The following is a 24,034-nucleotide window of genomic DNA, read 5'->3' as shown; positions in this document are numbered from 1 at the left end:
AAAGCCATATTGATGATGCAGTCATTTCTGCAATATTTGTCTAGCTTCATTCTCACTGCTTTTATTTTGGTCAGGCTTTCAAGTTGAAAAAAAAAAAATCACAATCTCTCAAAAAGAAAAGAGTTTAAACATTATGGCCCTCTCCCTTTCACCCCACCAACTGTGACTGAAGACAAGTCTGGAGTTAGAAAGCAGAATGCCATACTGTTTTACTCTGTTTATTGAGTAATCTCCCTAAGAAACGTCAAGTCTAGTTCAAAATCAGACAAAGGAGGGGGATCCACATTTCAGGAGAGAGTTAAGACTTGAGCTTTCTCTAGTATTCTGGTTCATGTTATTGATAAGAAAAAGAGTCAGGAAGATGAGCTGTTTCATATGTTTGAAATAAGCCACACATACCCTGGAAATCTTTATGCTAACCCAACAGAGGTATTATAATATTGGATACACATCTTAAGAGTTGCTTTTGTTTCTTGTTCACTACATCTGGCTTACCCAGTCTTGCTAATCTTATCCTGCATCTTTATCATCCATCCCCTTGACCAGACTGTTTATCAAAATCTCCACAAATACATATATATATACATATATACGTATATATATATGTGTATATATATATATATATATATATATATATATATACACATACATATATATATATAAAATCATGAAGTAAAAGTGTGGGGGGGGGGGGGGGGGGGGCATGATAGGGAAGGAAGAGTTCCAAAGGAATAGAAAGCAAAAAGAGAGAGTTATAAGGATTGGAGCCAAAAATCAATCAATCAATCTCTCTCTCTCTCTCTCTCTCTCTCTCTCTACACACACACACACACACACACACACACACACACACACACACACACACGACATGATAGGATAGTATTATGGGGGAAGCAAGATAGGGAACTAGTGATTAAGAGATATATTCAAGGTACAATGACATGTGTGTGAAAACAAAAAAAAATATTGTACTCTAAAACATCAAAAATAAAACATAAAAATATAAACTATCTTTTAAAAGAAAAAATATCCCAAATCTCCTCCACAGATAAGGCTCTACTTGAATCTCTCCATCTTTCCTCTGTGTCAGTAAGACCACCCATGACACAGGCTCTGCTTAAAGCCCTTCAAAGACTTCCCATAGTCGGCAAACCTTCCAAATCACATCTCTCAACATAACCCAACCTCTACTTTCCAAACTTCAGTATGCCTTAAAATACCCTAGGAAGTTTAAAACGTGCAAATTTCTATCCATGCCGCATCTCAAGAAACGCCCATTGTGTACCCAGGAGAGGAGGAAAACCTCTCGAGATCTCCCTGTGATAGGCTGCAGGGGAGGAGAAGCAATGTCCTTCTGGAGGCCATACCACTCCCGTGGAAACTGTACTCTCCAACTGCTTGTGTGAACTTACGCTGAATGCACACTTTCCGTCCACTGCGTCAGTTTCCATCTTCCTTCTGTCTCCAGCATCTCTGCCACCATCTGCTTCTTGCCTCAGTTCCCCTCACTCTTGAGAGCTCAGTCACCCTCAGCAGCCCCCTCTCTTTTGCATTTTCAGCACCCCCCACCTTAGAATTTACCATGGTATACTAACATCTGCGTACATTGGCCTGCAAGATTTGTGACTATTCAAAGAATATTATCTGCTTAAGAAAACAATAGCAAGATGTAATCTATTGGTGGGTTTTTTTTTTTTTTTTTGGCTCTTTTGGGGGCCCTACCACCCAGCTCCCAAATAAATCATGCACGGAGGCTTATTCTTAATTATGAATGCCCAGTCTTAGCTTGTCTTGTTTCTTGCCAGCTTTCCTTAACTTAAATTAACCCATCTACCCTCTAGGCTTTTCCCTTTTCTTACTTCTGTAAATCTTACTCTTACTCTATAGCTTGCTGTGTAGCTGGATGGCTGGCCCCCGGAGTCCTCCTCCTCCTCCGGCTCCTAACTCTCTCCTCTCCTCCCAGATTTCTCCTTCCATATATTCTCTCTGCCTACCAGCCCAGCCTATCTTTTCTCCTGCCTTGCTATTGGCCGTTCAGCTCTTTATTAGACCATCAGGTGTTTTACACAGGCGCAGTAACACAGCTTCACAGAGTTAAACAAATGCACCATAAACAAAAGCAGCACACCTTAAAATAATATTCTACAATAGCAATCTATGAGTAAATATCAAGAACTCAGTTCCAAGGAAAGAGGGGGAAAAGTCTTATTGATGCTGAAGAGTCTACAACACAGAGTGGGTGATTACTAGAACCTCCTGATTACAGAGTTTAGGAACACTGTAGATCCAGAATCAAATTATCTTAGGCTATCATAGTCCCCTTATTAGCCATTAATTTCTCACCTCTGTGTCTGTCATAACATCTTTACAACTGTTCAGTAAACTCTTTGAAAAGTACTCTTAGCAGGCCACTAGCTTCCACCAACCCAGAAGTTAAGAAAGGCACCAGACATCATCTGAAACCTGGAGCAGTTTTGCCACCACCTCCTTATCTGTAGTTTCCACTAATGTATTTGGTAAACGCTTTGTGACTCAGCCCCTTGTGATTAGTAGTTCATGGACCCACTTCCACAGTGGAACATACCATGCAAGACAATGTGAATCTGTGTTCGTGGGCTATGGCTACTCATGTTTGGCTCAGAATAAACCATCTCTTCTTCTCTTTGAGGTGAGATCTCTGTTTTGCAATGCAATACTATTGCTCCTGGCCAAGCCGGCCTTTATAAACCCAAGGAGTAGACACAGTTTCAAGAGAAAAATAGCTCCCCAAATTTTCAAAATGCAGAAGAAGAGAAATACCTAGCTTCTGGTGTTACATTTTTTGGGCCTCAGCCTAGATCTATCACACATGTGTTTTGTGACCTTCTAATTCTCCATGTCCAACAGACATGCTGCTGTGAGGATTAGATGAGATGACAAATGTCAAGGTCATGCCAGTCCAGGTACCAGGTAACCGCTCAAGACCTGTTGGCTCTTCCTATGACCAAATGGTATCAACCAGGCTATTATCCGCAGACCAAAGATGAAGATATGCACTAGTGCATCATGAGCTTAGGGGACATGTTTAGAGTTGTTCATACTGCTTCATCTGGAAACAGTACCAAAAATTAATTTACAAATCAAACAGCTGACTTGGAAATCTCTGAATCCAAATATTGCTAAGAGGATACTGCTACCTCTCAAAATTCCATCTAATGGATTTCAAAAATAATTTAACTCAGTAAACTTGAAAAAAAATATTTCTTTTTATAATTTCATAAGGCCCAGGGGAACTCTTGGAGGGGTATGTGTATGAAAAGTCTGTGAGCCAGAGAACCAGAGTGCCTGCTGCAGCCAATGTACTCTCTTCCAAACATGACATGATTATTATCAAGATTATAATGATCAAGTTCACTTATTTTAAGAGACATTCTTAGTGCTGGGCATAGAGTCACACACTTTTAATGCAGCGCTCGGGAAGCAGAGGCAGGGGGATCTCTGTGAGACTGAGGCCAACCTGGTTTACATAGTGAGTTCTAGGACAGCCAGAGCTACATGGTGAGACCCTGTCTCAACACCACCACCACCACCACCACACCCCGAAAACACAGGAATGAAGAGAGAGAAGGTATGTGTGGGTGAGGTTTTTAATTCAGTTTCTTCACTTAGCCTATGGACTATAACTGCAAACATATAGGAGAGGTTAGACAATGAAAGATGGTCTGATGTGAAGATACTGTGGCTAGAGAAAGTTGCCTGTGTAGAGTCCACAGCCAGGCATCTGTGACAATCTTGCTAAAGCTGTGTCTGTTGCCTCCTCCCCAGAGGGCCTTTCTCTGCTCTACTGCTCCATGGCAGCTGCCACACACACAGCAGTACTCTGCCTTGAGCTGGGTATTTGCTTTTATTGACGGACTTTTATTTCTTATTCATCTTTGTATTTTGAGGGCTTAGTGCCATATTTGGACAGAACTTGCACTATATAAATGTTTGCTCAATGTCATTTCTGTAGCATAATAATTTCCAAGAGTGATATTTTGTTCTAGGATGTTGCCAAGAAAAAAAAAAGTCCAACAGCATAGATCTTGCTCATTGGGTAGGTCTGAGCACAAATCTTAGAAAGCATAATTTCACAAATCCAAATACCTGAATTACTTGTCACAAGGCAACAGATTTCTAGTCACCTAATGTGAGATTGTTCTACTTGTCCCTTTTAGAAAGAGCTGTGTCTAGTAACACATGCACAGAATTCCTCTTTTCTGCATGCCCTATAAATAACTTTGTTACTTAAAGTTGGGATCTGAGATGTGGAATTACTGTGTAAATTTCTGTGAGTTCTTCCCCATTATTGATTAGAAATCTGAGAAGTCGAATTCCAAATTAAGCTAGGCCTGGTGGTGAATGACTGTAATTCTAGCCAATTTACGTGACAGAGGCAGGTGGGAAGGCCTTTTTTTTTTTTTTTTTAAAGAATGAATGAAAAAGATGAAATCCAATATTCTAAGCAAGCAGTGCTCTACCTAGCCAGCCTAACCAGGAACTCCAGAACTATGCTCACTCTTCCCACACTTGCTCAACCACTTAAGATGATCCTGGTGGGATTGCAATGGGCTTTTCTTGCCATCCCCCACTGGCCTGCGTAGCTCAATGGTAGGCCCTTGTCTTGGGTAGTAGTTAGCAGGTGACCATGTTATCCGCTCCTGGTTCTACTGCCCCTGGCTTAGCCTATACTACCAGCACCCAGAGTGAGCTTTCTAAATACGATAGTGTAAGTCTTCTGCTGAACATCTATTAAGAGTACTCCTCTAGCTGTAGAATAAGTCTCAGGTCATTCCCCACATAGCTACCATCACATTCAGCATTTTACCATACACCCAATTAGTGGATTGTTGTGTCATGTATCCTACTCCATGACTTCACCATCTAGGGAATACCACTCATCCTGTGACTCTCAGACTAGACGCCACCTGTAGAAGCCTGCTTCCAGTCTTATACGAGAACAAAGCTCCTCCCACATAGTGCCTGACCTCACAGCAATACATGAATTATTCCATAGGTAATATTTTTTAAATTTGCCCCAACTAAAGTCTCTTAGGAAAAAAAATCTCAGTATTAATTGTACATTTACTTGAAAACTGATAAGTTCTAAGAATGATTAAAATTCCTATTTCACCAAGAATCAAGTCTTAGAAAATGGACTGGCTAATATGTGTCTTGTGCTGGTTAGGTTTTTGTCAACAGCAAAACTAAAGAAAAGGGAACCTCAACTGAAGAGCTTCAAACTGGCTCATGTGCATGTTTGTGGGCATTTTCTTGATTCATGATTGATGTAGGAGGGCCCAGCGGCTGAGCAGGTGGTCCTGGGTTGTATAAAAACCAGGGTGAGCAAGCTATGGGGATGGAGACAGTAAACATTCCTCCGTGGTCTTCTGCTTCAGTTCCTGCCTCTAGGCTTCTGCCCTGACTTCACTCAAGTAAAGGACTAGGGACCTGGGAGTTGTAAGATGAAATAAGCCCTTTCCTCCCACGCTGGCTTTGGTCAGTCTTTGACTAGCTCCCACTGCGTGACATGCTTTCATTCTCACGCAAGCCCCGAACTGCTGGCTTTAGTGGTCTATCTCTCCCATGTATTCCGACTACATAACTCCTCACATTTCTCTCAAGCCCCTAATACATGAAAACAAAAGTATGAAATCTTAAAATTACAAAACCAAATTAAGAAATATTTCATACCAATGCAGAAAAACATATAAAAAAGACTTCCAACAACTGAAACCAAATTTGATCATTTGATACCATTAAATTTGTAAAAATTTTAACCTTTAGTCAACAAAAATCAGCAGAAATCAAATGAAAATTGCTTATTATTCTCTGGTATTATTTAAAAAGTTCTAGAAAGTGACTGGATATATAGTATGTATATATATATATATATATATATATATATATATATATATATATATAATATTATATATTTCAGTTGCCTTTAATAAGTTTCTCCTGGCCCACATGGAACTCCTAAGGAGATTGTCTTCAAAGAGTACAACACTTTGAAGCCAATCTTGACTCCTTACATATTAATTAAATTTCTCAGAAAGCAGCTTAGTTTGAATTTAGCATATTATACAACAAATATGAAACACCATCTAAAACAGAAGGTCATAATTCTGAAAAGCTGATTTGATTTTATTCTCAGGAGGCCGTTGTACTAAAGCTGAATGACTTACATAAATACCTTTGGCATTTGCTGGATCCTGTTCCTAAACACAATGTTCATATTTCATCTATAATAAGAAAAGCATCTCAAAGATTTGCAAGGCACTAGTCTTGCAAGCGTCCAGTTTGGTGTCTTGAGTAAAGAGAGATTGGCAGAGTCAGCTTAATCCATAATGGAAAGTTGTGAGTGGGGAGCTTGGGCTGCTGGCAGCTGCTGTTGGGAGGAGTCCACAGCTGTACTCACTTGCACATGGGATTCTGCCACTTGCCCAAAGACAGAGCATCTCTGCCTCAGAGCTGAGGTCAGAGTATATATAGGACAGGGTTGTGAATGCCATCCTAATTCTGAGGGGCTTCCCAGGGAACATAATAGCCCAATGGCTTTCATTATATATACAGCTATACTTAAAAGATATTGTTGCTTCACTTCTTCATATTTAGAGTATCAGGAACGTGTTCTATTTCACACTAAATGAGATGGAATTTGCTGAAATTTGTACAAAGTGAACTTCAACCACTACAGTTGAAAGTCAGTCAACATTTGATCTCAAACTAGCTAATGACTACAGATTTTCAGCTTTTTCCCCTTCCTGTTTTCAAAGCCAGTTCTCACCACACAAATCTCTGCAGGATTAAAGATTGCATCAAATCCCATCCATACCACAGAAAACATCTTCTACTTGCCTTCCTTCTTTAGTGAGGTTGAGAGCCACGCCTATATGACCTGGGCTTTAAAAAGAATGTTTGGGATAATCTGGCAGTCTGGCTAAGAGTGTGGCACTGACTGCAACCTGACATTAATTTTCACTAAATTTGTATTTGGTTACATCTGCTTCATCAAAACACATGCCTACCTCACTGTCTTGAATTTCCGAATGAGCCCAGATTTGGGAGGTAGAGAAGGAGGTTTTGAAAGAAGGGTCCTTGGAAGCAAGCCAGCCTAATGAAGGTATGAGAAGGCTCTCCTAACAGTGTGTTCCTGAGTTGTGTGCGATGGCCTGTTAAATAGTTGGTGAGTGAGGGAACATCAGGGCTGAGGGACAGAACTGACACAGTAGTGTCTCTGTGTCCCTGAGTTAGACCTCCCAGTTTGCTAGCAGCCAAGCCTCCCTCCTGGCTTGGGGGCAGGACAGAAATGTCCCTGGGAGGTCATCTTTCTAGCTCCAGCTGTTCTCTCTGCATGCCCACAGAGGATCCTAGGGACAGCTTCAGGGCCCTGATATGGAGAAATCATGTCTGTCATTAAATACTCCATAGACAACTAAGTGGAAAGAAGTTTGGGCAGGCTCCCTGTTTGTTCCCACAGGAAGGGGCATTCTCTGTAGAGGAGAAACATATCTTTTTAAATTGCTTATTTTCCTTGCCTCTTAGGAATAGAATTGCCTATGGACCATGTGCTAACTCCATATAGATGACAGGCCAGAAATGGGGTCCTTTTTTGTGTGTGATGCTGAGGATCAAACCCATAACCTCATGCATGTTATACAAGTACTCTACACTGAGCCACATCCTCAGCCTCATGGAGCAGGGTGACACTCATAACTGTGCACACACAGGGTCCAGCTTGGTGGAGAGTGCACAGTATGATGATATGAAGAGCAACAGCATCCAGGCAAGGATAATAACCCACGCTCTGCTCAGTGGGACATGTCTGTGTGTTATCTGTTGAGTAGGCTCCTCGGTAAATTAGTCTTTAAGGCATTAGAAAGAATTTGTCACAGGCAGTGGTGGTGCACTCCTTTAATCCCAGCACTCAGGAGGCAGAGCCAGGCGGATCTCTGTGAGTTCGAGGCCAGCCTGGTCTACAGAGCAAGATCCAGGACAGGTGCCAAAAAAGAGTTCATCTTCACGTAAAAACTACTGTGCTGAACCATGGCTATGAGTTGGACCACCCCAACATCCATCCCATTTATGAGCTGTTGGAGCATGTGAAGGGGACAAATATACAGATCCAAAACAGCAGGATCTCCATGACACAGGACAATGACAGATATCGGGGAGGAGCCCCAGGGAGAGCCCATTATGGGTGGTGTGGCAGAGACTAGAGGGCCCGAGCCAGACCAAAGGACTTGTAGCAATGAACACTTGCAAGTAAAGATGTACGGACTAAAGGGTACACTGTGTCTCAACAGGCCACACTACAGCTTCCACAAGATTCTTTTCTTTCTTCTTTGTTTTGTTTTGGGGGGAGGTTACAAAGGCAGAGGGCAGATGTCAGGGGACAGGGAGATAAGCAGGATTGGAATGCATGATGAGAAATCCACAAGGAATAAATAGAAGTCAAAACAAAACACAAAAACAAAATCCCAAAAAACTAGTGTGCTCACACCTAAGAACTGACTAGACCCCCCCGCCCCCCGCCCCCATGGTAGAATAACAGTGACAACAAAAACTCGTAGAAAAGGTAACATGAAATTGCTCTTAAAATTACTTAAAAATACGACATGAGACTGTGTAGCCTGTCATGCCAAGATTCTGCAGGCTGAGACAGGAGGATTACTAGTTTAAATCCTGTGTGGGCAAGACAGCAGCAAGGCTGTCTCAATAACACTAAGTAAACCAAAGCCACTAAGACATCAGAAAAAAACCAATAAGCAGAATACAAACTTTTCATTTTGACTCTCAAGAGAAAGAATATTCTTCTTCTAATAGAATCTGAGAATTTCAATGACTTTACTTTCCACATCTCGGCAGAGAATGAGGAATCCTCTCATCTCAACCTCCTCCCCCAGCTAAAATCAGTAGTAATCAGTTTATTTTGGATCCATAACATGCACTGACTCACAGGTGACTTTGGATTTTAATTACCCACAAATGAAGTGTGAATTAAATGAAGTATTGTTATAAAGGACTGACCTATCTATCCTAGCCAACTTCCTATGTTAGGCTCAGCTACGATTCAGTTTAGGAAAACAGCCCTGAGAAAGAGACAGAACAAGAAAAACTTTCAGAAAAAAAATAAAGACAGCTGAATATTCAGGAACCTTTGACTCTTAGGAGACAACAGGCTCTCTTGCTCTGGCTCACCCATACTTTGTTGCTATCAAATGTACAGAATGAATCAATGTTATAATAATTATGGATTGAACTCCTGGAGGTTCCTAATCTGTAGAGGAATTACTGTTTATTATTGGACCAGCTCAACTCTCACTGAGAATGGAGACACCTTGTCAACTTACAGCTCTGTCCCCTAGCTGTACCCCTAACCCTGTTGGTTTCATGAGGAAAAGGGATACCTATGACACGCACTTCTGCATTTCTATACTTCTTTGACTATCAAATTATGCCACAAAAAAATTATTAGCACTACATTTTTTTCCTTCAAACTATGGTTCACAAATGCACTGCAAAACCATCAGAAGCCCTGGCAGTATTCAAACCTTGAGTGATGAGAATTTAATTCTCTATCCATTGACTATCACCCAATCGAAGCTCTTGTTGGGGACACAAAAGGGAACAGAGTCACCAGTAGGGTCAGTTCCTCCCAATCCAGCTGGGAAGAGAGAGTTAACATATGCCTGCCATGAAATGGCAACTAGATTAACTAACTTAATCTATACTGAGGAGGTTGGAAATGGAGTGGACAGAATGGGGTCCTATGTAGCTTCCCTGTGGACATATACTGACATCTTGAGTGAGGACTCAAGAGCTGGCCATGGGGAGCCAGGGCAAAGCTCCGGGTAGAAGGCCTTTCCCCTGAAAGAAAGATACATTCTGGAAGGTGTGGTGATAGTTTATTTGTGCTGAAATGTGGTGATATTTTATTTGTGCTTTAATAAATAAAGTTTGCCTGGGGATCAGAGGAAATAGCAAGTCATTTTAAGTAAACAAAGAAGTCAGGCAGTGGTAGCACATGCCCTTAATCCTATCACTTATCAGGCAGGATCTCTGTGTGTTCAAGGCCACACTAGGGAACAGAGCCAAGTGTGGTGACACATGCCTTTAATCCCAGTACCAACTATAGAGGCCTGGAGGTCTGTACAGACAGACAGAAAGTGACAGAGCTGTGTAGGAAGAGGAAGTGAGGTAGCTGGGCTAAGAGAGCCAATGAAAGGGCAGAACAGCAAGGCAATAAAGGCGTGGGTAGACAGGAAGTAACTTGCATTTGGAAGCTGCAGAGTTGGTGAGATAAGGTTGGCTGTGGCTTTCCCTATTTCCCTGATCTAAGGCTTTCACTGGCTCCCTGTTTTTTATTTACTAAGACCATTTAGAAAATCGTCTATAGGCAGGGAGGGGTTATGAAACTGTAAAAGTATGGGAAGTAGTCTTTAAAAAGCCTACAGAAAAGTATGAGGTGTTTCCATATTTAATTCTATAACTAGCGAGTGTGGAATCTACCCCAGAGTTCTGAAGACAGACACAGCAAGTTGATCTGTGCATCAGGTCACCTGAACCTGGGGCCCTCCACACACCCATTCCTGTGATGACAGTCATACATCTGGAGCTAGCAGGGAGAGAAGTGTTCTTCTGACATTACCTGTCCAGATACTGCTCTTGTCACTAAAAGTGCTGCTCACAATCTGGGTGAGATTGATGGAGGCAGCACAAGTCCCTCACAACTGTTCTGTTCCATGGTGACTGACATGTCAAGACTGAAGCCTGTATAGCCATAGACCAGTGAGTCCCACTATCTTTAGTGAAAGGTAGCAGGACAGATGTGAAGAATGAATAATTCCTGTGAACCCTCTAGTCTACCCCCATCTTGCCTCTTCTTGAGGCATTACTGCATAAGCACACATTTAGCTCCTCAGTGGTTTTAGGCCAGCTCTCTTGCCCATCTCATACTCACAGTGCATCATCCCTCTTTTGTGATGACTGTTTCCTGAGGTTCAGCTTTACACAAAACTTGGTTTTTGACTACACTCTGCCTTGAATACCCACAAGTTTCTAAAGGAGTAGGGCTCCGTAAGGATCGCTTCTCACTTGCTCTTTCAACCAAATGCTTTCTCTTCCTTACAATACTTTTGCCAAGTAGTAGGAGCCTCCTTGAACATCTTACCTAGGGAATTATTGGAGCCACAATGGAGTAAATGGTGACTGAATGAGAAACAGCATTTAAAAGGACAAGGGTGACTGAAGGAACTGTTGGAGAAAGAGGTAAGAGAATGGTCACTGAGTGCTGACAGCAGGTCAATCAGATGGACAGGGGGAAATTTTGGATAGTGCCCCATCTCTGCCTCTGAATATGAGGGGAGTGTATCAGATCATATCTCACAGCCATTCAAGTTCTGGAGCTGTGCCCTTTAGTCTTCTCTACCAAAACAGATTTCTATTAAGCAAGCACAATGTTATAAGGGATCCGTCCTTAGGTATAAGGCTCTAAATACTTCAGTGAGTCAAAAGTGAGCCCAGCTGGTCAGGTCCCATCAAAGGGTAAATATGGGTGAAGGAAAGACAGGGGGCCTGGGTTTGGGTGCTGGCATATTCTCCCTGGTTTGAAAGTCTCCCAGAAAGGATGCCATCTACATAGCAGGGAGGCTGAGGTCAGCCATTGGCATGGAAGCTTAGGGATGGCTAGGCATGCTTCCTTCTTGAATAATCACAGCTGCTCTCCTAAGATTTCTTAAGCAACAAGGATGAGACCCATGTTAGTCACTAATGATGAAATTTACCCCAATCAAGACAAGAAGGGAAGAAAAAAATTGTCACTTTTTATAATACTTTTTGAATCAGAGCAGAAACTCAAGGAAAAGTTCTATGGGTCAACAAATTATCAGCACCCCTTATAGTTTTATTGCATTTACCTATGTGTGCACATGTACGCATGTGTCTGAAGATCAGAAGACAGCCTGTAAAAGTCGGTTCTTTGCTTTCCCTGTATAGGTCTGGGGGATCATACTCAGGTCATTTGGCTTAGTGGTCAATTTCTTTACCCACTGAATGTTCTCCCAGGCTCTAATTTTGACTTTTTAAAGGACTAATCTGCTAATAAGCCATCTACACGTTGTATATTCACCCGTTTAATATCTACTCACAGCATGAACTCTAAACTCAACTGTTTCATGGGGAATGTCAGTTCATCAGCTCCTTTCTGCAAAACTATATTAAAATATCCATTGCATCAGGGGCATTGGGAAATGAAAGAAGGCATAAAAGTTTAGTTGAATGCTTTTAGTTTTAATTTTTTGTCTGTTATGTCATCTGAATACTACCTTCATGTTGTGGAAAAACAAAAACACCTCACACAACTCCAGCCCTCTTAAAAACAAATGAAACGCACAGTCCAATACTGTGAACTACAGGCATGGCGCTGCATGGATCTCTCAAACTGACGCATTTCATACTTCCTTGACTGAAAACCCATAGGCAGTGACTACTCAGGTCACCTATTCCCCGACAGCTGCCATTCTGCTCTCTGCTTTTTAGTTTGGCCATTTCAGATGACCCATTTAAGAAAGACCAAACAGTATCTGTCCTTCTGTCATTAGTTATTTCACTTAGCATAATGCATTGAGTATTTTTCAGTTGCTAAAGGAAACCTCCGCTGTTGAAAGTCTGAGGTCTAAAGATGTCTGGACTATTGATGATTGACTATGATACAATATAGTCACATATGGCACAATGTCCCCAAACCACATGCTACTCTCTCCAAAGAATGTGGCTCTGATTTGGGAAAATGTTTTATGATGCTAGTATAACCAGAGATCGTCTCTGAGCCACAAGGATGCCCTTCAGTTAGGTGGTTTCCTGTCATTTAAACAAGTAGTTAGAATACATCACTTGCCAGAGTGTTGTGCATGGGTTTATTCCCCACTAATCCTGAACTTGCCTGTACTGTGTCACTAACTTGTAAGAAGAGCATGGAATGGAAGATTCCAGGAGTGCATTTAAAATTAGAGACTGGGGCCTAGCAAGCAAAGGATGCAGCGTCAGCTCTCAAAGGGAGCTGAGGGCCAGGAAAGCCAGTGAGACTGCATGAGCCAAGTACCCTGAAATGCATGCAGATCTAGTGCTTAGCAAAGAAAACCGTTATACCAGAGGGTGCTCGGGAAAGAGGGCAGGAGAAATCCTGCATGGAAGTTTGGGTTGAGGAAAACTGTGAGTGCTAAAATACAAAAAATGTGACTCAATTCACTTTCCAATTACTGCTTCACATACGACAGTACTAAAACAGGAGCATCAACAAAACAAAATGAATCTAGAATTCTTGAAGTATTAAAATAGACAGTTATGAAGTTACCACCTTTTGTGTATTAAAAGTTCAAGTTCTGGGGCTGGCGAGATGGCTCAGTGGTTGAGAGCGAGTGCTGCCCTTGTAGAGGACCAGGGTTTGGTTCCTAGCACCCACCCTATCACTCCAGGTCCAGGGAACCAGACATCCTCTCCTGACCTTGAGGGGACCCTGCATGTATGACCTCATGCAGGTACCCACACATAAATAATAAAAAATCTTTAAAAATTTATTTTTAAATTTATTCATTTAAAAAAATGTTCAAGTACTGTAAATTTCCTATGGACCAACCTAAAGGGGTGGGGTTTACTCACTGATTCAGTACTAAGAATAAAAACCCAAAAGGTGTGCTAGTATTTTTGTGGTTTCAGAGGAAGGTTTACTAAGGCAGATGAGTATTACTAAAGCCGACACAGGATTTAAATATTCTATGCCAAATTTATGTCTGAAGTCACATATAACTATAGTCCTTAATCCCTAAAACAAACCTCCAAGCAAAATCAGCCCTGTCTAACTGATGGTGCCTGTCCTTAATAAAACTATCCCTAACAGGTGTCTCCATCCCTTGTGCTGAAGCATGGAGCTTAGTTTCTAGAGTAAAACCTCAAAACTCCCCCATGCCCATATGCATCCCTTTGTCAATCTCTCACGGACCCATTTTCTCCTGCTTATGCCAGCCCTCCTCTCGACTGCTCCACTTTCTTCCAACCCTGGCACGGTAAGAATCCCATCTGTCCACCTCAAGTTCTCTCCACCCCCTTCCTTTTAATATACCGGTGACCTAATCTCTCCTGCACAGACTGGGCGAGGCGACCCTTCGCAGCCTTGGTACCCTGGTCTGTTCCTGTGGAGGAGCTCTAGCTTTTTCAACATGCATGCTAGCTTCCATCCCATCACTGCTTGCCTTTGCTTTGCCTAGACCTCTGCGTCTTTCTCAAAGCTGATTTCACCCCGAAAGCCTCAGTGGACAGAATTTTGACTTATGAAGAATAATATAACTTACTGGGAAGTTGTAAATATGTTCAACTTAATATTGTAATAAGGTTTAAAATCTATAATGTAGGTTTCTACACCAAGGGATATTTTCGTTTTAACATACAAAGTGGTGACAGTATTTCAGAGGCACTTTTAAAAATATTTACTTTCTGGATTTAGAAGGATGTCTGGCTGAACTCCATCAGGCTGTTAAATACTGGGGGCATAATTTAGAAGAAAAAGGTTGTCCCATGTGCCTTCTAAAGGTTCTGAAAATTGTTTTTCACTCCCATTTTATTGGAGTCCATCATTTTCGGTCTTTTTTTTTTTTTTCCCTCTAAGTATACTGGGAACCTATTTGGCGATACCATCAGCAGACAGAGAGAAAACTGCAGTGTTCTGAAGAACCTCCATCACTACCTTAAGCCAAACCACCCACCCTGTATTGACATACCTTGAGTTTGCTATTTCCACCTTGGTTCTGGCCATGGCGGCAGCCCTTTGTGCGCCTTCAATGGCTCTATCCACCTTCTCCCTAGTTTTTGTATTTCTTATTGGTATAAGCTGCTTCCTTATTCCACGGACTAGGATATTATTTTTGTATTTTCCCTCTTCCTTGGAGCCATCGGGAAACACGGTGCAGCCGTACCCATGCCTCTTGTTGTTGGCCCACTCGCCTTCGTACTTCATGCCGTTGGAGCGCTCGCTGACGCCAAAGCCATTGCGCTTATCATTCTTCCACTCGCCCATGTAGGTTTCCGTGGTGGTGGCATCCACATGATCTTCCACTGGGCAAAAATCACAGTCGACGTCACCGAAGCTGATGGTGGAGTTGGCATCACTGGAACTGATTCTGCTCATGGCTGCATCGCTGCGGACCGAGCTGCGCTTGCTGGAGATGGAAGACTTGGATTCGGACTTGCGGAGTTTCATGCTGCCAAGGAGGGAGCCCCGTCGAAAGAGGCCGCCCTTCTTCTTGCCCAGCTCCGTGTCCGCGTGGAAATTGAGCACGAAGCCACCTCTGGTGCCAGCTGGGTTGTCTGCAGCAGCGGCGGCAGCGTCGTGTAGAACGCTACCATTGCTCTGCTCGCTGCGCAGCGAGGCCAGTGAGGTGCGTAGTGGAGAGCGGATCACCGTGGCCATGCCGTATGGCACGCTCTGGCGCACGCCGTAGCCGTGCCGCATGCCTCCAGCCCACTGGCCCTGGTAGGTACCTTCGAGAGAGCAGACCGGCAGAGTGTATGAGTTTTGGGGGAGGGCATCTGGCCACGGAGAGAACATACCCTGGGCAGGAAGGGCCAGGGTCAAATTCAACACATTTCTTGGGGCAACCCTGGTAACACTTTTCATCCACCTGTAGATGTCTACCTGGTGACTTTGACTCTTATGCTTTAATGTATAAACTTTTCTGATAGCCAGACTTCTGCTTTTCATTTAAAAATTTTATGAGTGGTAGGCGTGCATAGAAACCACCGTTTGGTGTGTGCATTTCTCTGGAAATTGAACCTAAGACCTTATACATACTAGGCTGATGCGCCATCAGTGAGCTACACACTCAGAGCCATGAACCACATTTCCCCCCTAATACACAAAAAAGTGATCATTGGGAATCACCTTTCCCTCCTGAAAGCATCAAAGATCTTAGTGAGGCAGTGTCATAGCAGAAAAAAAAAAGTATTCTAGCCATGGTTTCAAATACAGTTTCACTAGTCTAGCTGAAAAATGGCTTTGAGATCTATGCTCATTCTAAAGCGCAAAGATTTAACATTAGTAACAGTGATCAGAATACTTGGGACACGGGTTGTCTAACAAGCTGTCTTGGCTTTTCTACTATGTGAAACATCCTACGCTCAGGGAAGGGCAAGCTGTTGAGTCCTGTGTATTGATAGGAATGTGTGTGTGTGTGTGTGGGGGGGGGCTGGAGGTGTGTATGCACAGTAGCATATTACTTGCTAAATCTATTTTCTCCTGCCCATTCTCTGTATGGATCTCCCTAGTCTCTGCCAGAGCATTGACAGTCTCACCACATACTGCAAATACCTGAGGGCAAGAACTGATTCTCAAAGGAAGGCAAGTGTTTCAAACTCATTCATGGCTTATGTGTCTTGTGGTCTCTGGCTGTCCGGAGACTATGTTTACAGAGCTTGAAAGAACTGATGGGATGAAAGAAACTTTTAAGGAATCTTTGAGGAATACTTGACAGTGTCCATTAAAATTTTATTGATCCAGACCACTTTTTCAATGAGTATTATACTTTAAAAAGTGTAATAAGAATATAAACACATACAGCATAATAGGATTATAAATATATAAATATAAAAATGAATAAGCTGTAAAATATTTTCAGTGAGTTTTCCTATTTAATAACCAAAGATAAGTTTAAAAATAAACTGGTAGGGGTTTTTTTGAATACCCCTCTTTGGAGGAAATAAAGGCTAAATTAAGGAGCTTAGAATTTTCAAAGTCAAGGCCACTTCCTTTAATTAAAGGCAAATTTTGCATCCTTACTATGACCCCAGAACAGCTATCTGGAAGAAATTTTAAATGCAATTACTTTGGTGTTATTCATAATTCCCAATGTCACAGAAAATAAATCATGATTATAGTTTGTGTTGATCTTGTTCTGTTTCTGATTATACTTTGTATTTTACATAACCCTGCAGGTTTCCAGTGATGGGATACATTTATTTTTTTATTAATATGAGCGATAATTCCATTGGGGTACTGTTATTTGTTCAGATGGTGTCGTAGCACGTGGCTCAGGTTGGTCTAGAACTCTCAATTCTCTCGTCTTAGCCTCCTAAATGTGGGATTATAAGCACAGCGCATGTCACCATGCTTGTCTGAGCTGGTGGCCTTGTATCACTGTGTAAATAGGAACTATTCCCAAGTCAAAGGTGTGGATCGACTTCAAGACCAACTTTTCTTTCTTCTCATGCTGACATATTTACATTATACAAACCTTCAACAGCAGGGCAACAATGAGACACTCAGGGGCCTGGTACTAAGACTGCCATAGTTTAAGGAGATGTGAAGTCTGAACTTCATACCCATGAACTTCTGAAGGGAGAGGGGCACAGTTCTCAAAGCAGGGTAAGACTGTTATATACAACCACTTCAGAAGCAGGGTATGGGAATACACGCTGGCAGTGCCGGCACTTAGAAAGCAGAGGTAGAAGGTTCATGTGTTCCAGGCCAGTCTGGGCTACACAGCTGGACCCTGTCTAAAAAAGGTTGGTGGGTTTTTCCCCCATGATAATGAGCTTCCTACTGAATAACAGCTGTCTTCAAACACTGCTGCCCCTCTAGGAAAAGACAATGAATTATTAGAAACTCAACTTTGACTTTTCCTAGATAAAATCTAAATAGTAGGATGAAAGTTTTTTACACAGCTTTACACACACACTAAAACAAACCACCGTATTTAACATTTTGGTGTTAAAATGCCAATATTCCTATCATTCTATCTTTTCTATAGAATAAGTCTGCTAAAATAATTTGTAAAGATGCTATTTGGTGTAAGTATTTATGCTTTTAAAACACAATCATCCCATCTTTGTAGATCCTAAACACCTATGGAAAACTAATGGCCACTTCCCTCCAAATGACAGCTCCAACATAAACCAGTATTTAGACTTTGCAAGGATCTTCTTCAAAATTCAGGCTGTTTAAGGAACAGCAATAATTAGAAAGTTTAAATATCTTTGGAACTATCAAAAGGGGCAGGGGCCGGGAACAAAGGTATCAGTCACCTTCCCTTCTGTGTAGCTATAATATCACAGTATGGGAGGGAATTCCTCCAGGACATCCACAGCATCACCAGAAACCAGTTTGCTCAAATTCTAAGTAGTTGATCTGAAGAGTTAAAGAGGTTTGGTTTGGTCAGTGAACCTGGAAAACAGAACCTATCTCTTTACGAAGCAGGTGGTCTCTAAGTTCTTTTGTTCAAAAGGAGTTGTGATTAACTCATCTCCATCCCTAAATCCCAGTGCATATTTAACATGAAAAGAAATGACATTTTTTCATGTTTTGTTTTAAGTTGTGTTTATTTGGGAGCTGATTTTTGAAAGATCTGTCCATCTTAACTGCACAATAGTGTAATAAACGGCATCCAGATTGGAATGAATTGGTTTGCTGTGTGCCAAACGTCAGTATAGGATGCTTGTCTGGCATGATTAAAGCCTGGATTCCATCCCCAACCTGGTCCTGGAGAGGTAGAGGCAGAATGCTTATAGTTCAAGGTCATCCCCAGCATGAAGCTGGACAGGGCTACAAGCCACCCCCCCCCCCAAATGCCTAAAGAGAGTCTTTCTACCTATCTCCCATGGTTCTATAGCAGGTTAAAAAAAAGTATAGCATATCAGAATTTTCACGAAAGAATCTGGGAATCTAGACTTGGATTTCATGAATATGATGCATTTGGTTCTTAATATTTAGGGAGTTTATATTTCAGCAACACTTTACACAGAAACCTCTAGTGAAATAAAGTGATACTTCTCACATGGAATTACGATTTCTTTCTCTGTCACCAGAAATACATGGGAAGGGAGGCAGAATTAAGCTAACTCTTGGAAATACAGAAGTTGAGACTCCCAGTTGAGCTAAAACCTCTGTATGAATTAAATTGTTGCAATATAGCTCCATTTAGGCCATTTATTAAAATTATGGACTTTCTAATAAAATGTAGCGACATGAGAAAAACCAGGTAATTGACTAGGACACAGTAGGCATTAAAAGTGATCTGCATGTTTAAATATTTTTTCTGATTATGGCACACCAGTTTTTTGTTTTGTTTGTTTGTTTGTTTTTTGACTTGGTAGAAAAAGAAACCCAAACCCAGTGCTATCATGATGCCAAATTATGTCTTTTTAAATTTTCAAAGTTGGTTTAAAACAGAAGGTAGATGATTAATAGTCATTGGAGGTGTATTTGGCCTTCGATAAACAACAGACTCACAGACCGCTTTTACTGTGCTCTATATGTTTTGATTACTAGGCGTAACGAATATTCTAAATCACCAGTTTTCATCTAATGAGTTTTAACTTTTAAAAAGAAGCCTACATTGTAATTAAATTACAACAAAATAAGTCTATTTTATAATCTTTAAAATTAGGGCTATAACATATTCACATTAAACAACAAATTTTCCATTGCTGTTATATCAGAGCTAGGGCTTCCAATAAAATCCAGTCACAGACAAACATTCATAAGGCTGTCAACTGCGGCATTTTCTGCTGGTTCTGAACATTTAAGGCTCCCTGTTAAGTACCATGGCACTCAGGGCTCGGCCTATAGAAAAGTATTAAGGTCCCCTCCCCCCCTTTAATCCATGAGAACCATAGCCTTTATTTATACTGTAGGGTGAAACGATGTCTTTTTTAAAAAAAAAACAAATCCTACCATTCTGCTGTTTTGCATTTGAAACACGGCCCAAGTGTTCTGAGCAAGTGAAGTGTACAAATTGTATAAGCTTTTATGTAAGCAATCACATAACGGGATTTCAGTGGGCTGGAGAAACTTTTAATTGGATCCCTTTAATATCCTCCAACTCTGAAGCGGCTTAATTCCAAAAGGTGACATAGCCTTCTACAATCCTTTTCAATTAAATATGATTATGTTTATCATCAGAAAATGTACTTTGCCAAAGCATAAGCCATTCGTCTCCCTCTGCTTTGTTTTCAAAGAAATGAATCAAGTTTTGACACCTGTTTCACTAATGTATGCTCTTCCCGGAGAGAAGAATGAATCCTGTCCTATAATGTATACAGATTATATGGCAAACATTGTTAAATCGCATCAAGGTACGTTTAGGCCACGCCCTTTAATGTATACCAGGGATAGAGCATTCTCTACATTCTTTTCAACTTTTTTCTTTTTTAATGGCAACTCCTTCGCTTTTTCCTAAAGTATTTTCCCAGCGATTTGCCCAAAGATCTCCAGTACAGCAAAGATTATGGTTCTGCTGATTCAAAGTACTTTAAGGAACCAAGTGAAAGTTAAGGAGAAAATTAGGAATTTCACCTGCTTCGGGTGGTCTCTCCGGTGCCCATAACTAGGACTCTTCAAAATGCACCCCCAATAAGGTCCAACTCCCCAATATCCTACTTAAGGGGTTCTGGCTTCTATCTTTAGGCTAACTAGAAGACCAGAAGCGAAATACGAGACTCCACGTGAAACCAAACCGCTGGGCGGTCAGCACCGACCGGCAGCCGCGCAGCCCAAGGCGTCCGTCTAACTCCACCAGTGTGGCGATTTCAAACCCGGCCCGGAGAGGGAGGGATCAGGAACGTAATGTGACGGGCTCAAGTGACAGCGTCCTCTCTCCTGCCCAACCCTCCCGGTGGCAGCGCGGCGCTGGCCCCCGCCAGGTACATGCACGCCTAACTCTCCGGGTGCGGACACCCCGCTCGCCCGGGGAACCGGGTCGGAGCAGACCCTGGAGCCCCAGGCGGATACCCACGCACTCTTCCCGGAGGGTGGGGATGGAAGGGGTGAGAACCTCCCCAGGTGTTTTTGGCGGGTTTCCGGACACACGCGCCTCGCGTCCTCCCCACGTCCCCGCAGCCCGGGAGAGTCCACGGCGCTCGCCCGCGGAACCGCCCGCGACGTGGCTCACCTCCGTCCCCGTAGGTCTCCACGCCGTACCCGTCCTGCAGCCCGTTACTCCAGGTACCCTCGTAGCGGGCGGGGGTGCACAGGCTCTGCCGGACCCCGTAGCGCCCCTTGAAACCATGTGACCACTCCCCCCGGTACATCCACTTGCCCTTCGTCTCCACCCCCAGCCCGTGCCTCTTGCCCTGCGCCCAGTAGCCCTGGTAGGTGTTGCCGCTGGGCCAGGTGTAGCCTCCGACCACCTCGAAGCCGTGCGACCAGGAGCCAGAGTACTCGCCCTGGCCCTTGGGCCCCGTGCAGATGCCATGCCCGTGCGCCTTGCCCTCCTCCCAGCCGCCGCAGTAGGTGCCGCCATCGTCGAAGTCGAACCTTCCGCCCGTCATTCGGGGGGCAGCCCCGGCGCGCTCCCCGCGGGGGCACGGACGCGGGCAGAGCTGGGCACGGCAGGGTGTAGCTTAGGGGTGGGGGCCCGGCGGGCGAGCTCACGACTGCGCCCCGGGCAGCTCGCACCGCCGATCGGCTCCAGTCCGACGCCGCCCCCGTCCTCCCCTCCTCTTTCGCCGCCGCCACCGCCGCCTCTCGTCTCCTCCTCCTCCTCCTCCGCCGCTGCCGCCGCCGCCGCCCCGGCCAGCGCCGCGCGCGAGAGGACAGCCCAGGCTCCGGAGCGGACCTTCAGCTGCTCCCGCCCGCCCACGTGAGCCGGGCGCCGCCCCGCGCCCGCCCCTAGTCCCCTCCCTGGGCGCCGAGGCCCGGCCCCACGACGCGCCCGCCCGCCGGGCCCTGCCCCCAGCCCCTCCGGAGCCGCGCTTCCCCGCCGGCTGGCTGGCGCGCGAGCTCTGGACGCACGTGTGTCCGCGCAGTGGGACGTGGGTGGGAGGGCAAGTGTACTCTGGGACGTGCGACCGTCAAGCCTGTGCGGATGAAAGCGCGCGCGGCTGCCGGCGTTGGGGGCCAAGCTGTCGGCTGCTGCGGGAACCTCCCGTTGTTTGGGGCTTTTCGATTGTGTGCAATCTCTGTAAGTGAGGCCACGTGTATGATGAGGGGGAAAACTCATATGTGTGTGTGGTGTGTGTGTGTGTCTGCATGGGGTTTGTAGTTGCATTTTTTTTTTTTTTCCTTCTCTCCAGCATTCCAACTTGGGCACTGTTGGATTTGCCATGCGCAGCTGTCATCATGAATTAATATGCTCCAAATATATGTCTGCATGTGATAAATCTGTGGCAGCCTAGATATAATTGTGCAGAATGTTCTTTTACACCTACCCATCTCAGGGCACATGTGTTTGCATTTCTTTAATGAAGATTCCGAGAGCGAGCAATGCAGTCTGAAAAAAGCATGGTGTAAGTTGGTTAGTTTTTATTTGTAACGATGATAGATTTTTGTATCTGGCTTTGCAGGAGCATAGGGCATTGTCTTTTACATTCCAGCCCGTTCCCTCATCTGTTCTCAACTTCAGAAATTCTTCAGCCTGGAGCTGTGTACCCAAACAGGCTCAGTCTGTGTGTAGTGTTGGGGTGCCTGAAATGTACCCCTGGGACCTCTCCACTGGTGCCCACGGTTTAAGAAAGTAAACAGAAGTTTTCAAAGAGGAATATGGTAAGTAAAACACCCCTCTAAAGGTACAGGAAGCTGGGGCAGGTGACAACTAGTCCACTCTCCTGCAGTACCCCTTGCCTTGTTGAACTCACTTCAGAAACCTCTAGACCTTTTAACCCCTTTCACCATTTTCTGAATGCAAGTACCAGGATTGCCCTTCACTGTGTTAGGTAATGACTTGGTATAGAGTGATGATAGTACCCGGTGAAGAATTCAAGAATCAGCAAGAGGGTAATTGAGTCCCTTAGTAAAGCCTCTCCTTGGAGAGGCATTGGTCCCCCATCACCTTCACAGTGTCAGTGAGGGATGTCTTCTCTGGTCACAAGCCAGGGGTCCCAGATGGCCTCTCAGAGAAATAGCTCTGCTGAGCATTTCTGCTGTTCCTCAGGCTGAGAGGCCGCTGCCTGACCAGGTGAACACATAGGGCGCTCACTAGGTAGTTGATGACCAGATCAAAATCCAAGGGAAGGTGTCAAAAGGAAGGCAGGAGAAAATGAGCCCTTCCTGAAGAGAATTATCTCCCTCAGCATTGGGGCTGGCCTCTCCTGCCCATCTGTCTGAAAGACCAACAGAAAAATCTATGTTTACACCGGAGCCAAATCACCAACGAGAATTAGAAACCCTCCTCCATGGTGCCGCTTGCAGATGCCAGGAATAGTGCTTACCCTAGTGGCCTGAAATAATTAGGCATCTTGCTCAGCATCTTGTCCTGGACTGGGGATTGATTTAGGCCACTGGGAAAATGAGGACCCAGGGCTTTGCAGCTGAGCTACAACTCTGCTTCTCTAGTATGAGAAACACCAGAATAGGACCTCACATAGAGCGATTGAGTCCCACCTGTCCCGAGGTTTGGTTTGATAGGAAAGGAGGTAGGGTTGCTTGAACTGATACTTCTTTTCTTGGTCTTTCAGTTGGTTTTCTTCCCAGAGTAAGCATTTATGTTTTGGGTTTTGGTTTAGGACCTGCCTCTACTATGTGTTAGGATTCATGTGTTCTTTACGAGCTTTTTATTACTTTTTTTCTTGAAGTATTTGTGTTTTTTTCCCCCCAATTCTCAAAAATGAAGACTTTCATGGAGTGTCCTAGACATCACAATTTTCTGGCTTCCGCTGTAACTGTGTAGTCATTCCTGGTGCAGGGAAAATAATGGTAAATCCACACAGACACTGCTGTCTACTTCTTAATCTGTTCTTGTAGCTCACCTTCCTTGCAAAGAACCTTAAGTAAAAAAGAGAACCTTGTACTAGATATGAGCTGTTAAATTTCAATGAAACTTACTCCTAACCTAACTGCCACTGATTCTCGTGGAAGAAAGTTAGTATCAAACTTTTACTGTCTTCCAAACAAGTTTTCCACCAACTAAGTGCATAAGCCACGTTTCCATTTTCCTGCTTGCACCACAGAGAAATGTCTCCACCTCACACAGTTGTGTAGAGAAAGTGTTGGGGTTCAATGGTCCTGGTAGGAGAATGTGGAGGGAGAGGA

General features: G+C 43.6%; 1 protein-coding gene across 4 annotated transcripts in view; it reads right to left on the bottom strand.

The window, feature by feature from the left end:
- Jph1 (junctophilin 1) overlaps nucleotides 1-21,599 on the bottom strand; it is an 87,916-nt gene extending 66,317 nt beyond the window's left edge. For 3 of the 4 annotated variants that reach the window (XM_036179838.1, XM_036179837.1, XM_036179840.1), the window contains exons 1-2: nucleotides 20,958-21,505; nucleotides 14,796-15,555 (exon numbers count right to left, since the gene is read on the bottom strand). In XM_036179838.1, the coding sequence (XP_036035731.1) occupies nucleotides 14,796-15,555; nucleotides 20,958-21,336 (1,139 nt within the window). In that variant the 5' untranslated portion in view covers nucleotides 21,337-21,505. Of the gene's footprint in view, nucleotides 1-14,795; nucleotides 15,556-20,957 lie in introns of all 4 variants that reach the window. The other variant, XM_036179839.1, reaches the window with a different exon arrangement.
- Nucleotides 21,600-24,034: the final 2,435 nt, after the last annotated feature.

This window comes from Onychomys torridus, chromosome 2 (assembly GCF_903995425.1).
Source record: "Onychomys torridus chromosome 2, mOncTor1.1, whole genome shotgun sequence".
NCBI lineage: Eukaryota > Metazoa > Chordata > Mammalia > Rodentia > Cricetidae > Onychomys > Onychomys torridus.
This window is presented reverse-complemented; position numbering and strand designations above follow the sequence as displayed.